The 15,027-nt window shown below is 37.9% G+C and overlaps 1 protein-coding gene across 3 annotated transcripts in view; it reads right to left on the bottom strand.

The window, feature by feature from the left end:
* Cip4 (formin-binding protein 1-like Cip4) overlaps positions 1–15,027 on the bottom strand; it is a 175,529-nt gene that overhangs the window by 57,914 nt on the left and 102,588 nt on the right. For all 3 annotated transcript variants that reach the window (XM_089104402.1, XM_089104403.1, XM_089104404.1), the window contains one exon: positions 1,997–2,088. In XM_089104402.1, coding sequence (XP_088960528.1) covers positions 1,997–2,088 — 92 coding nt within the window. The remainder of the gene's footprint in view (positions 1–1,996; positions 2,089–15,027) is intronic.

Raw genomic sequence — 15,027 nt, 5'->3', positions numbered from 1 at the left:
TCCCTGTTGCAGTATTGATTAGAAGTTAACACTAGAAATTTCCTTATTTTCACAAATTTCATCAATCCCCCGCCCCCCTTTTTAGAAATCCTACATAAGCCATTCAGTTAAGTCCACTGTATATAAATAATAGATTAAGTCATAATTTGTATATAAATTAAGTCATACCTTTGAGATGGGACAGTTGCAAACCACTTCGCCGACTCACCAAGTTTCTTTCTGCTTTCGCAATTACGATTAATACAATTTCGAACCATTTGTCAGTGACTGATAAACACAAACTAACATTACTAACCCGCTAATGGAAGAGTAAGTGGGAGGAGCTGTTTGTACGCACCGAGAATGAAGAGCCAGAATTCATCTGTGGTGAACTTACTGTTATATTATCTTTATACAGTGCACAGAAAACTGCAATTTCTCAACCATTTTGAACTGTAATGATAATTTTAGCCCGAATGTACATTAGACAGCCAGTCGGTTTCAACTATCAAAAAGCTTTACTATACGTTTGAACGTATATTCATACGTTCAGAAAGATAATTCAAACGAGAATTCTTACAAGAGAGAGGATCCTTCTGACTAATTAAAGGAGGAAGATTTCCCCTCCCTCTACATACAAGGCACACTTATAAGGATATACGAATTTCAAACGACGTACACGCGGTGGTGCGCCTCGTCCATAAATAAATCATTTTGTAATTTGTGATTTATTTCCTATAAAACAAATGTCCCTAAAATAAATTAAGGTTGCCAAACGTTCAATCCGCTAAAACTTCACGCTAAATTTTATCTTGTACTTTACTGAAAACTCATCAGGATGCAACAAATAGGTGTAGAATCGGTTCGTAATTGCACAGGTTATATCCGCCTTTTCCTTTTCAAAACACTGGTAACGCGACAACGTTTAACAAGAAACATTTATTTTAAAGGCGGTTTCATGAAAAAGAAGTTAAAGCTTTGACCTAAAAATAGAGCTGAAGTGTGACAACCTCCTCATTTCTACGGTAGTTTCTGTTCGCTATAAGTTTTATCATCACTGTTTATTTTCGTGTGAAAAACTCGTTTTTTTTATATTTAATTTGACAAATACAACAGGATATGTAATATTTGATTTGAAGCGGATGGGTATGTGAAGGTGCAGACAGAGGCAGGAATTCTTGGTGAAAGAGCGCAGGGGCGTTAATCGGGAGTGTGGTGGGGCAGGGGTAATTTTCCTCTAGAATTTAAAAAATACCCTTTTTGGAGTATTGTTATTGACAAAATTGAAAAAATTGCATCCCAGCCTAAATTTTTGAAAAAATACATTTGATCCCCTCCCAAGTTTCCGTGAATAGACGCCATTAAAGGAGTGTGCAGAAAATAAATTATTGGGAGGCAGCATTCAATAAACACTAGTTAATTATTTGAATGCTTGAAAGGTTAAGCACCTCAAATTCTCACATAAAAATATGGCCAATTCCTCGTCAAATTGCAATTCTCACGAATACCAAAGAAACAATTTATACAAAACAAGGAAAAAGAATTCTCGGCTTTACAAAACCCATTACGTACTAAACATACTATTTCGCAAGACACTATAAATTGAGAAAATTTTAAATGGTAGTAGTTCAAAGCTGGAGGGTATTCAGAGGGAGGGGTGCCGAGTTTGAAACACCTCTTCTTGAATTTTTATATTTCCCCGACTTGTAAATTACTATAAAAAATGCATGTAAAAAACCCTTTAACCCCCCCCCCCGTGCAAAACTTGTTAGCAGGGTAATGTATTTTCAAGCACACTTCGATCCTCCTGGCCTACACTATCCTGGTAATTATGAGAAAAGCTTAGAAAACAGCTTTTGGCAATTATTTCAGAAATTTGAAATGTCAGACACGCCCTTTAGGCGTAACAGCGACGATTTGAAAACTGAAAAAGTATGATGGAAGCAATAAAATTATGAAACTATGGGGGGGGGGGGCATCAATTTTCAAAATCCTAGTATTTTCAAAGATGGCTTACCTATGAGCTTTCTCATAGGCTTTTTGAGCCCTCTCTAAAGATGCAAGCTGTTGACTTAAAGCAGATTGAAGCCTTGATCCGTCGGTCATCACCTGAAATATATGAAAGAACAACAATAAATATATCGGTACACAGTGAAGGTATGAGTAGAACCCCGCTCTCTTTTTCAGTATGTGACTGAATTATTGGGGAGGGGAATTAATTGTATTTAAAGTAATTTTTCATTCATAACTTATTTGTTCAAATATCCGGATTAAAGACTTAAAAAAAATTAACTTTCAAATGTCCGAATTAAATATTCTTAACGCACTTTAGAGAGTTAAAAATATTTCATGAGCATGAATTTACAAAGATTTTCGATTTATGAGTGGGATTTAGAACAAAAAACAAAAAAGCGTAGCTTTTATACATGGCCGTCTCCAGGGGATGGGGTTAGGGGGTTTGACCCCCCCCTTGAAATGTTTGTCGGAATTGTAAAAACATAACAAAAATGTACGTAAACAAATTTTTCATGCGTGTTTTAAAGTTTTTTGTACGCCCCCCCCCCCGAACCAATTTTTTTTGGTACCCCCCCCCCCCAAAAAAATCCTGGATACGACCCTGCTCTTATAATAAAAAATACTCTAAAACAGATATGAACGTTGTTTTTTACAACTATACCAGTCATATGAGCTACTTGCTGTTAGGACAAGTTGATGAAGAAACCTGAAGTGTTTAAAGCGAGATATGCGCTTACCATTTGCCATATATTGTTTTCAGTTGGAAACATAGTAAGTAATGGCAGTGACTTAGCTAGGAACGAGGTCTAGGATATAGAAAAATTCAATGGACACCTTAACTATTTCTTATTTGCTAAAAAGGGCATTAGCGACGTCAAAAATTGAATTAGCCTACTACTAAAACCTACTCAGATAGTCAAAATTTTACCACAAAAAATACCACATATATAGAATGTTTGTCTAGCATACCATGACAAATTATTGAGGAAGTAAGATCTTGTCGTTCGGTTGCCAAGTTCAAAACATCAAAAAAGAAGGAAAAATTACAAGGCAATCATCTAATTTCATTTTGTCAAAGGAGCGAAACACACCTACTTGACAAGAATGCAACGTAAGATGAGGGTTGTTAGTGTTGAGAACGGTTACCGGAAGATTGAGCCTATAGATCGAACTTTTCGATCTTCAACAAGGATATACATAGAATTTTAATTCAGGAAGGGGGATAGGGTACAAAAATATTTAAAGAGTGTTATCTTAATCATTACATATAACAAGTTTTCAGGTATCGGGTGAGGTGCTTTAAGCTTGGAAAAAAGTTCTTGGCTGAGTAAGGGGCTTTGAAGACCACCAAACCGACTCCTAGTTGTAATCCCAACTTCCAACACCAAGGCTTCGCATTTTATTGGGTGCAATTTCTCCAGAACCATTGCAGAGGTCTTATCGCCCATCTTCAGACAGGAGTCAAAACATAACCATCCTCTTTACCCATACTTATATTACTATTACTTAGAATGTTCACATTATGCTAAAAATATTACTCAGGAGTACAAGGGGAAGCCTACAATTGCCGATTGTAAACCATTGAATGAATAACTTTGAATAGTTTAACAACATAGTCCACAGAGGGGCAACAGAAAAATCGTCGGCCCCCAAATTTGACGGGAACCAGTTAATCCGGAATTTCTCAGGAAGTGGCCAAATCAAAAGCTTTAGAGAGGGTAGGATTTAGGAGGAGTGTTCATCACTGGGACGGCCTCTGACAAAAAGTTTATAATATCACTAGTATTGTTAATCAATAAAGCGCTGTCTAATTTGAATGACGAGCGAACCTTGTAATTAATAAAGGTGAAAGACTAATTAATAAAGGTGAAAGACTATAAGAAAGCTAAAGGAGCCCTGGGCTTCTCAGAATGCACTTTAGATGTCTACGCCGTACGTAGAGGGAAACCTTTAACTATCTCCATTACAAGGAGGGTTGAATTACTCAAATTTGAGCCGAGCTTCGCTGGTTGAAAAGATAGACTTCTTTAATCTCTTTCGAAAAACAACTTTAATTTTATTATATTTTATTTGCTGCAGAAAAGAAAACCATTGGGACGTCTGGGTATTTCTGACTTCATTCATGTGAAAAATGTTTTAGACCTTAATCGAATTTTCCCAAAGTCGGGCCCTATCTAAGAGTTTTTTCACATCGGAAAACGAACAAGTATATTATTACAAACCATCTTATTAAACGAACTATAATCAAATATATGTGTATTTGGTCTCCTGGTAAACAAATTCTTATTGTAATTATTCTGCCGCAATGCGTGACATTTAGCACTAAGCAACTAAGAATCTTAGACTCAATTCACAGCTATCAAACGGGAATGTCTGTCTCTTAAATGCTTAGAACAAACTGGTTTGTCGACAAACAAAATGCGTCTTGAAACCCCTCCTCCTTCTCCTCCTTCAACTCAAGGACCTTCAGTCGTCTCTAATTTCAGTCAGAAAACTATATATGAAAAACACTGGAGGGGATGGGGACTGTGTCAACTTTTGACAGTTTCCCTTTCTCTCTGTTCACGTTTATTCTTTTTCGAAACGCAATGTTGGTCATCATTCAAACTAGGAATTGCAATCCAACTGTCTCAAATAACTGTCTCAAAATTTTGGTGAGGGAAGGGGCAACTAAGAAGCAAAATAAATTTCTAGTTGATAGTCGGGATAGCCACTCAGTGTTGGATTTCTTATACAGTTGCCCTTTCAACGTTCTTGAGAAAGGACCTCTTTTAGTTTAGTGTTTTTTTTAAGGTTTGTCTTTTTATATTGTCCTGTGTAATTTTATTTGGTACTTTCCCATTATATGGCCATTTACAAGGAAACCATTCACGAAAAACCCGTTTTTGACAGGTAAATTCAATAAACAGCTTCAGAGTAATGCAATCCATAGCGTGGTTTTCATTGCGTATACGATATTTAATCTGTTGTTTTTTGGGGTTTAGGGGGGGGGGAGGGAAAGGTACCTAGGTTAGGTTATGTTAGGTTACGTATTTAATATATCAAATGCTTTACCCCCCCCCCCCTAATGTGCAAATATATAGCCCAACTTTGTATCTAAACTATTATATATTCATCTTATTTTATTTTATTTCATTACCATTAACCAAACTTGACTTTTTAGAAATGCCCATATAAAGGGAAAGTACCTTTTATTTACATTTTTAATCTCAATTCTGCTCTGATGACAGTTGAGGGGAGGTCTAGACTGAAATATTCGCATTGTATTCTGTTTTTTCACTGGCTGTGATAATCCTCCTTCCTACTCATTCAAACATATCCTCATTCATACTACAATTATTCGAAATTTGATTTTGAAGGGCATATGTTCGGTGCTAGATTGCTGAAAATTACAAACCAGCCAAGTTGTGTTTCATACTGATACTTAGACTGGGAGCCAGTTACCATATTCTTACACACCAAAACAAATTTTAAGTAGTGCTTCACCCCAAATATAGTCTATAGTTTCCAAATGATTCTGGCAAAAAAAAAAAATCCAATTCAAGGTACATGACATAAGATGAGGTACAAAAGCATATACTTTAATTTTCTCGATTCGTCATCGATTTTGTTGCTCATGTCCAAGATATTGCGAATATATATAACATTTAATGCTTTTTCATTCATCAAGTTTTATCTTCCTGAAAAGTTGGTATTGTGTTCTCCTATGATTAAAGCACCTGCACGAGATATAAAAATTATGGGTAATTGTGCACTAATTGGTACACACCGCTATAAACTTTATCAAGGAAACCAGACACGAAACCCACTAACGGGTATTTGCAATAGAAAAATGGAATGCAAAGCGTGGTTTTCATTGCGTTTAGAATATTTAAACTGTTGTTTTTTGGGGTTTTTTGGGGGGGGGAAGTTACCTAGGTTAGGTTATGTTACGTATTTAATATATGCTATGCTTTACCCCCACCCCCTTAATGTGCAAATATACAGCCCACATTTGTTTCTAAACTATCATATATTCATCCTATTTTTTTTTCATTAACATTAACCAAACTTGACTTCTTTCGTGTGTACCATTAAGTGCACAAGTACCTAATTATGTCTATAATTTATTTCTGGAAGACATTTGATATCTGTTGATTTCTCCAACACTAAGCTGCTAAGATTGTCAGAGGCTTAAGATTTTCAAGGAAATTAGTAGTCTTGAAATTAGATTTTCAATAAGTTGTGAAAACGAAATGCTATTGGGGAATAAACAGATATGAACTCTTGCTCATAAATATTTAAAAAGGAATTAACGGTACACAATTTGTAATTAGCTATTAAACAAAACTATCCTAACAAAATAATACTAGATCATGAAACAGGAAAAACATAGAAAAACTAAGGAGAACTAAAACTGACTACTTTCTCGAACAGTTCGTTGTAACGAACTGTAGGTAATAGCGACTCGACCAAATAGCAACAAAAATTTGGAAAAAGATTGTTGATAACAATAGATACATCAAAGGAATTCTTTTTATGCTGATTCCAAATATATGGAATTCATTAAGTTTAATGTCACCCATCAAAAGCTACAAGCCTGAGAAAATTTACCTGGTTTCCGAAAAAGGGGAAACACTCCCAAAAAGTCAAGCAGCCTTAATAAAATCACACCATAAGATTTTACCTAAAGCGAATGCGCACAAATAAACCCTTCCATTCTAGAAACATTGTGAGAAGGACCCCACTCCCCTTACATATTGGATTGTATTAGCCGCTTGGATTTTTAAGATCACTCTTTACTTTCATACGAATGTTTTTTTATCTTATAAAGAAAGTCGTCATAATGAGTCTTCGAAAAAGCCTGAAGAAATGATCCGCCCTATTGATCTCTTGGTTCCGTGACTAATGTTTCTTTTTTTTACAATTGAATTTTACAGCTGGAATGAATCATCAGGAAGCCAGGTGACTAACATTCAATACGCATAAATCTGTGATTTGTTCAACTAGAAAAGTAGAAGATAAAATACAGAGCAGCAATTTTTCGTTTAATATTTGTATTTATCTGGAATTTTCCGGAATGGATATACTGGCACATCCCATATTGAGGCTTCAGAATTTCTTTTCATGTTCCTACCCCCCCCCCTCTCAAAATTTGTTTTAACCTTGAATTTTGTTTAAACTAAATCTGCAGATCAAATTAGGCCCCAGGAGTTTTCTGAATAACCCACCTTTAGGCTACTCCTTTCCTACTTGTGGGACTTCAAAGCGTCTTTTTAAAATAACCCTAAATTCGAAGCTGGAGCAATCGAATAATTTTATTTGTTGCAACAAAAGTCCTTTTCAATCTTGAACAGTTATCTACTTCATTGACTTCGATCTAAAAGTTAATCCCCGCGGCTCTGTATGATCACTAAAATGGACAAGTTACTTTTTCATAAAATATTGAATGCGTATTTTTGAGGTGCGTGTCAAAGATGTATCTTATAAACTAAGTTTACAAATGCACAGTAATCACTTATTTTAATATTAAAACTTCAGTTGTACATCAGGCAGCATGTGCCACAGCATGGCGGAACTGTGCCAAGTAATTTAGGGACTGTGCCAAGCGTGACGGAACTATGCGGCATACTTGGCGCTCCGAGATGTAAACCAGTTGATAGAAAGTCGGCAACCCCTAATCATTTATCACACATCACACGCCGCCTTTCTTTTCCTGCTTTATAAACTTGAAAGAAGTTTCACATCTTTTATCAGGTAATTCGACAGATAGGGAATACGGCCTGAGAACAAGTTTTGTCATGATTGTTTTACAGCATAAAACGTGTGGACTCTTAGAGTGTTCACGGGCCCAGTCCTTTGTTACATCCAGTTTACACTTCGCTGAGAAGTTTTATGACCCTTAAGATTCTTATCACCCCTCCTGTAACAAGTTAAACCATTTTCCCTCTGTTTTACAGCATAAAACTTGTCGACTCTTAGTGTTCACGGGCCCAGTCCTTTGTTACAACAAGTTTACAATTCGCTGAGAAGTTTTATGACCCTTAAGATTCTTATCACCCCTCCTGTAACAAGTTAAACCATTTTCCCTCTGTTTTACAGCATAAAACTTGTCGACTCTTAGTGTTCACGGGCCCAGTCCTTTGTTACAACAAGTTTACAATTCGCTGAGAAGTTTTATGACCCTTAAGATTCTTATCACCCCTCCTGTAACAAGTTAAACCATATTCCCTCTGACCTCTCATATTTTCCACATTAACTTATTATGTAACTTATTCTCCACCGAAACAAATTCTTCTTAAGTGCCAGACCACTCTGTAGCATTTTCCTATCTTTGGAAATATTGGGTTTGCTAATATTCACCTTATCACAAGTCAAGGCAGTGTTAGACCCTTAAAACCCTCAGATATTGATCTGCTTAAAAGTTACATTTTCTCAAGGCTAGGGCTCTCCGCGTTTTGGTTTTGAGAGATGTTGAATATGTGGACTTAATTTTAATTTTTGATCAGCGATTATCCCATGGTCATTTTCATCATTCAGTGATTCTAAAGTCCATACGTGTATATGTTGTTCATCATATTTATCTCATTCTTCGGTTATAAGAGGATAGGTAAATCTCAAATTGGGCATAAGAGGCAGGGTAAATCTTAAATTGATCTCGTTTGGCAGTCATCTATGACCTCGTTAAAGTCATCTGTCATTTATCTGAATAGCTTTTAAATGAAAGGAACGATTTCTTTGATCCAGCGTCAGCTTATTTTGATTTTAAACAGTTTTCTGTTTCTTTTTCTCTCTTCAATGATGCACAGCAAACTATTTGGTACGGAATAAATATTTCGAGACCCCAGGAACATTAAATGTCTAGGCATGGTCTTCTACAGCGGTGTCAGTTGCGAGATTTCGAGAAATACCCTTTTTTGATATTTTCATTGATAATTGTTCTTTTTGCAAAAAAAAACTGCTCCCCCTTGATTTCGAAAAGTATATTTTTGCCCCCCCCTGTATTTCCGTGAATTATTCACGAATTGATGCCACTGGGAGTCTCGACAAATAAGAAAATGTACCCCGATTTTGTGCAGTTTGGTTAAACAGCAGATGAGTAACTCCCGAATGCACAGTTGTTTATCTGAATTATTGGTTGACATGATCAAATAAACATATCTAGAGTTATTCAAGACATCAAACAGAAAGAAAGTGAAGCATTTCAATTAAGACTAGTAACTTACTGAAGACAGATGAAGCCATGTGTTTGACGAGAAGAAATTAGTCTTAATTACACCAAGTGATACGTTGCGTATCGTTGCATATGTTGAAAATATCGCATATCAGTATTTCACCCACCTATGGTTGGGATCCAAGGCCGTACCCGGGGGGAGGGGGTCCCGGTTTTGAGCCCCCCCCCCCCGAAATTTTGGCCGACTCGTAAAAAAGTAAATTAAAACACACATAAGCAAATTTTTAATGCGTTTTTTACCACTACCCCCCCCCTCTCAACAAAAATCCTGGATACGGCCTTGTTAGGAGCAATGACAAAACCGGAAATCTGCTTGGGTAAGTTCGTGGCAATTCCAGGACAAGTAGTACTGTTCCTCTACAGCCGGTAAAAAATATATGACCTAATACACCAGGTAGGCATCTTCCATGCTGTTTAGCTTCCCAAAATGAAGAGTGCTTACATGTAAAGGTAGGTCAGATTGCCTACAAGAGGAGACACACCGCACTGAGCACTTGAAGAGCGACAGTGTATGACATTGGATCATTTTGAATAGTCGCGCAAAGGGTGTTATCTCTTCATCTTTTGATTCCTTTAAAAGGAAGTTCAGGAACACAACTCTAAAGATCAAATCTAGGTAAATGATTGACAAATGACATATCAGATCTTTTTTTTTTTTTTTTTTTTTTTTTTTTTTTTTTTTTTAACAGCATGGCTCTATGAATTTGTCATGATAAACATAAACTGTGGAATGATTCGATGGAAGACCATGTACTGTATTGAACTTAAATCAAAACGTGGAACGCTTCAAACATTCAACGTGGAACAGTTTGAAGTCCAATAGCGGTCCACAAGCATACCAAGAGAAAGAGCAAAATTAACCTGAGAAGTTTTTCCTCTGCTGAAAAAACTGATCATTGGAAATTGAAATGGACATGGAAATGAACATCATTGGAAATGTTTGATATTGTCACCTCTAACCAAGTCTAAATTGAAGAACAGCACTCTTTTGACTAGATGCAATCATTTCATCACTTGATCATCACGAGGAATTTTTTTTTTTTTTTTTGGGGGGGGGGGCCAAGCAACTAGATGAGACTGATCGTAGAAGTCAACAACCAAAACATGATACTCGAGAAATACCAGAAGAACGTTCTTTTTACTATTTAATTGTAGATCTCGTGATTTCAAGGGATTTGAAGTCAAGAGTCTTTTCCGGAATCACCTGTTCCAAAAGGACTGGAAAAACATATACACAACTGAACTTTGATAAATATAAATTGTACAAATAACAAATTTATCCCCTTGAAGATGCAAGAGAACAATTATATTTCTGATTAAAATGCCCGAGCATACCACAATAGGCAGGGAGATTAGGAAGAAGTCCCCCTTAAGATTTAGTAGCCCCCCCCCCCTCCCGTGGAATTTGAAAACGATAAGGAAATGGGATATTCGAGCTTTAAGTGTAATTAATTAAAAAAAAACAAGTTTTTTTGAACTGAAAGTAAGGAGCGACATTGAAACTTAAAACGAACAGAAATTTTTCCGTGTATGAAAGGGACTGTCCCCGCCTCAACACCTCGCTCTTTATGCTAAAGTTTTTATTGTTTTAAAAAGTAAAGTTATGACAAAGAGTCAAACTTTAGCCTTAAGAGCGAGGCGTTGAGGAGGGGAAAGCCCCTTTCATATACGGAATAATTTCTGTTCGTTTTAAGTTTTAACCCTTTCAGTCACCATGTTCTCACATGAGAACATCACAGCTTCGCTTGGTCTTCTTGGACCCTGTAGGTGGCAGCGATACTCGAGTATGCGCTCCATAATAATAAGTAATGCGAAAAGACACTGGCGAAGTTTCAAACCGATGATGCTAAATTCTGATTTTTAGCAGTATTTTGAAGTTGTTGCACATCCGTACTCGAAAGAATGGATCTACCAGGTATGTTTTCATGCATTTTTTTACCAGATTTACCATGAAAATACGCGAAAAAAGGGGTTCATTTGTCCTTTTCAGTTAGTTACCCCATCTATAAAAAAGTTTACCTCGCTAGTGCGTTGGATAGATGCCGCAGATTTTTTCGAAGTAGCGTGTTCTTGGGTAAGGACAGTGTGACTTGATACTAACTTTTCTAGTTAAATAGCAGCATATATGGTACAGTCAGAGGAACATACTTTTGGTAGTATTATTTGAAAACATCTGTGATAACTTTTTCCTGTAAAGTCGCTATTCTGGAAAAGCGACTCACTATCTTCTTTTCCAGGTCCATCCAATGATCGACCACGTCGAGTTTGTCACGCTGACATACTGAATGTCTTGGACGCGATCGACTCAGACCTTTCAGAGTTATCGGACCTACCAAACTCAGATGACGAAGGTGAAGATTGGGCGTCAGTAAATCTATCGCAGCCACACGATACGGATGAAGATTCATTATCGGAAGTTGAGGATGATGAGCCGCTCCTCCCCCCGCCTCCGAAAAATCGAAAACGCAGACTCGTATGGAAGAATGCGATCTTCTCGAAAGTTATCAACAATGCCGACCCGGCGCCAACGCCACTTGGTCCCGAGGAGCCTATAGACTACTTCAAAGAATATTTTGATAGTGAATTTTATGAGTTAGCCGCCGAGATGACCAATCTTTATTCTGTACAGAAAACCGGCTCAAGTTTGGGTACAACAGCCTCTGAAATAAGAAGGTTCATAGGTATTCATATAGCGATGAGTGCTTTTAAATTCCCAAGGTATCGCATGTACTGGGGTAGTCGGACTCGGATACCTCTAATAGCAGACGCCATGAACTTCAATAGGTTTTCGCGTCTCCGAAATTTGTTTCATCTGGTAGATATCCTCTCTAAAGACCCGGAGAACACCGATCGCGTATGGAAGGTTCGTCCGGTTATAGACCGGGTCCTGAAAAAGACAGAAAGCATCGTACCTTCTGAGTATGTATCAGTCGACGAGCAAATGGTGCCGTACACCGGTGCATTGGACATAAAACAGTATATCAGGGGGAAGCCAACACCGTGGGGCATAAAAATCTTTATGCTTTGTAACAGTAACGGCATCATACTCACTTTTGATGTTTACCAGGGTAAGAAAACTATCCTGACGGAAGAGCAGAAGCAGTTCGGACTGGGACCTGGAATGGTACTAGCTCTTGCTGGTCGCGTCCAGCTTCGCCCGCATACGAAAATATTCTTTGACAACTTTTTTACGAGTATTCCGCTCCTTGAAGAGCTTGAACGGAAAAGTATGTATGGCACCGGCACGATCAGAGCGAATAGAGTTCTTGGCGCAAAGTTGGAATCTGATACGTCTCTGAAAAAGAAAGGAAGGGGGCGTTCCACGAGCTAGTGAGTGGAGAAGTATGTCTGATCAAGTGGATGGACTGTAGATCGGTGATAGTCGCTTCTAACATGATTGGAAGCGGCAACGTAAAAAACGTGATGAAGTGGTGTAAGAAAACGAAGACAGAGGTACAAGTGACGCAGCCGGAAGCTATTGCGGCTTATAACCTGAGTATGGGTGGGGTTGATAAGCTTGACCAGATGGTATCCTACTATAGGACCCTCATTCGATCAAGAAAATGGACTTTGAGACTCGTATTCCATTTGATCGATCTTGCTGTAGTCAACAGTTGGCTTGAATATGTCGAGATTTGCAAGGCACAGAATATGAGACAAAAGAACATTGTCGATTCGTTCACCTTCCGACTCGACATAGCAGAGACTCTCATTATGTCTGAAGACACTCCTAGAAGAAGAGGCCGACCCAGATCTCTTCCTTCAAGCGAAGAGGAGGAGAGTGATGAAGAAGACTCGGTTGCCGAAAATCGTAGGAAACGAAAACTCAAATTTCGTAGGCCCTGCTCCGCCGTGAAGAAAGATTCCTTTGCTCATTGGCCAGAAAAATTTGCCGCCCAAAACAGGTGTAAAAATGCCCCCTGTATCATGAAGACTAGGTTCATGTGTACCAAGTGCAACGTCCCACTTTGCCTGGAAGAATCGCGAAACTGTTTCGCACAGTTTCACAAACCTAAAGAAACGTAAAAGGATCATTGTCAATTCAGTTTCTCGTTTTTTGTACTATATTTGAAGTCTCAGTTTTTCATTGGTTTTATACTGTATTTGAATAAATTTGGTCACACTGTCCTTGCTCAAGTACATGGTGGAAAAGAAAGAAGACGTTCAGAAAAAAATCTGAAAAAATTCCTGGTAAGTACTTATCCATCACATGGTTGACTTTCGCTACTCTCATAATTTTGACCTTCCAGGCTAAAATTCGTGACTGAAAGGGTTAATGTCGCTCCTTACTTTCAGTTAAAAAAAACTTGTTTTTTTTTTAGTTAATTTCTGAACGTTTTTGAATTAATGCAGCTTTGATTTTGGCTCACCGTACATGAATAATTAAAACGAAATTCGCATATTAATTTTCCTTTTTTTCGGCTAATTGGCTTTTTCGAAATTTTGTTCAAACGTAACTTATGAATTAACTTACGTAACAAATTTCTATATTCGTATGTCTTTATTACGTATATTAGGGAGTTCGCCCCTTAGTCAATACCTCGCTCTTAAGGCTAAGGTTCGAATTTTGTCCGAATCACAAACCCCTGAATCACAAAGGCCGGTTAATTAGAATAGATGCCTCTTTTGAAAGTACTAAAAAAACTGTAGCGTAAAGAACGAGGTATTGACTAGAGGGCGAACCCCCTCATATACGTAATAATTTCTGTTCGTTTTAAGTTTTAATGTTGCTCCTTACTTTCAGTTGAAAAAAACTTGTTTTTTATTTAATTTCTGATCGTTTTTTTAAATAATTCTGGGAAATCTGGCGCCCCCTTCATAGAAATATCTCGTCCCCCAAGGAAATATCCTCCATGGAAAGATCCTCCCACGTAACCCCTACTCTAACCCCGACCCCCCACTAAAAAAAAAATCCTCATGAAAACGCCTGTATACTTGCCAATAACGAACACTATCAGAGGCAACGCTGTAGCGTTGCCTATAGTAAAGGCCATACGACTCCAATGTTTCATTATTATTTTTGTTCCCCCAGAGGCAATTCATATGGAAGAGGACGTCGTAGAAGCTTCAAAGGGGGCTCCTTCGATTGGAAATCGAGCGTTCTTGTGCCATTTTTAATAGTCGAAAATGATTGGAGGGCAACTAGCCCCCCCCCCCCCACGCCCATCGTTCCCACAAACACATCCAATCAAAATTTTGAGATAGCCATTTTGTTCAGCGTAGTTGATTTCCAGATATAAAATATATTTTTGAGGACACTCCCCCACAGCCCTCAGGGCAAGGGTTTTAAGTTATGCCCTGGGGGCATACAAGTTTTTATAGAAGGCGTTGTCGTAGAAACTTAAAAAAGGCTCATTCGATTAGAAATTCATAGGGCTAGTGTCCTTTTTAATAGTCGAAAGTGATTGGAGGGCAACTAGCCCCCCCCCATACGCCCATCATCCCCCCCCCCCCAAACACATCCAATCAAAGTTTTGAGATAGCCATTTTGTTCAGCGTAGTTGATTTCCAGATGGACAATATATTTTTGAGGAGGACAATCCCCCACAACCCTCAGGGCAAGGGTTTTAAGTTATGCCCTGGGGCATATAAGGCTTTTTATAGAAGGTGTTGTCGTAAAAACATCAAAAAAGACTTATTCGATTGGAAACTCAAAGGGATAGTGCCCTTTTTAATAGTCAAAAGTGATTGGAGGGCAGCTAGCCCCCCCCCCACGCCCATGGTTCCCCCAAACCCATCCCATCAAAATTTTGAGATAGCCATTTTGTTCAGCGTGGTTTAATTCCAGATAGAAAATATGTTTTTGATGAGACCTCTCC

Source organism: Artemia sp. Qi Xiang Cuo, chromosome 18 (genome assembly GCF_049724085.1).
Source record: "Artemia sp. Qi Xiang Cuo chromosome 18, ASM4972408v1, whole genome shotgun sequence".
In the NCBI taxonomy this organism is placed as follows: domain Eukaryota; kingdom Metazoa; phylum Arthropoda; class Branchiopoda; order Anostraca; family Artemiidae; genus Artemia; species Artemia sp. Qi Xiang Cuo.
Note: the sequence above shows the minus strand (reverse complement) of the source record. Positions and strands in the feature narration are given on the sequence as shown.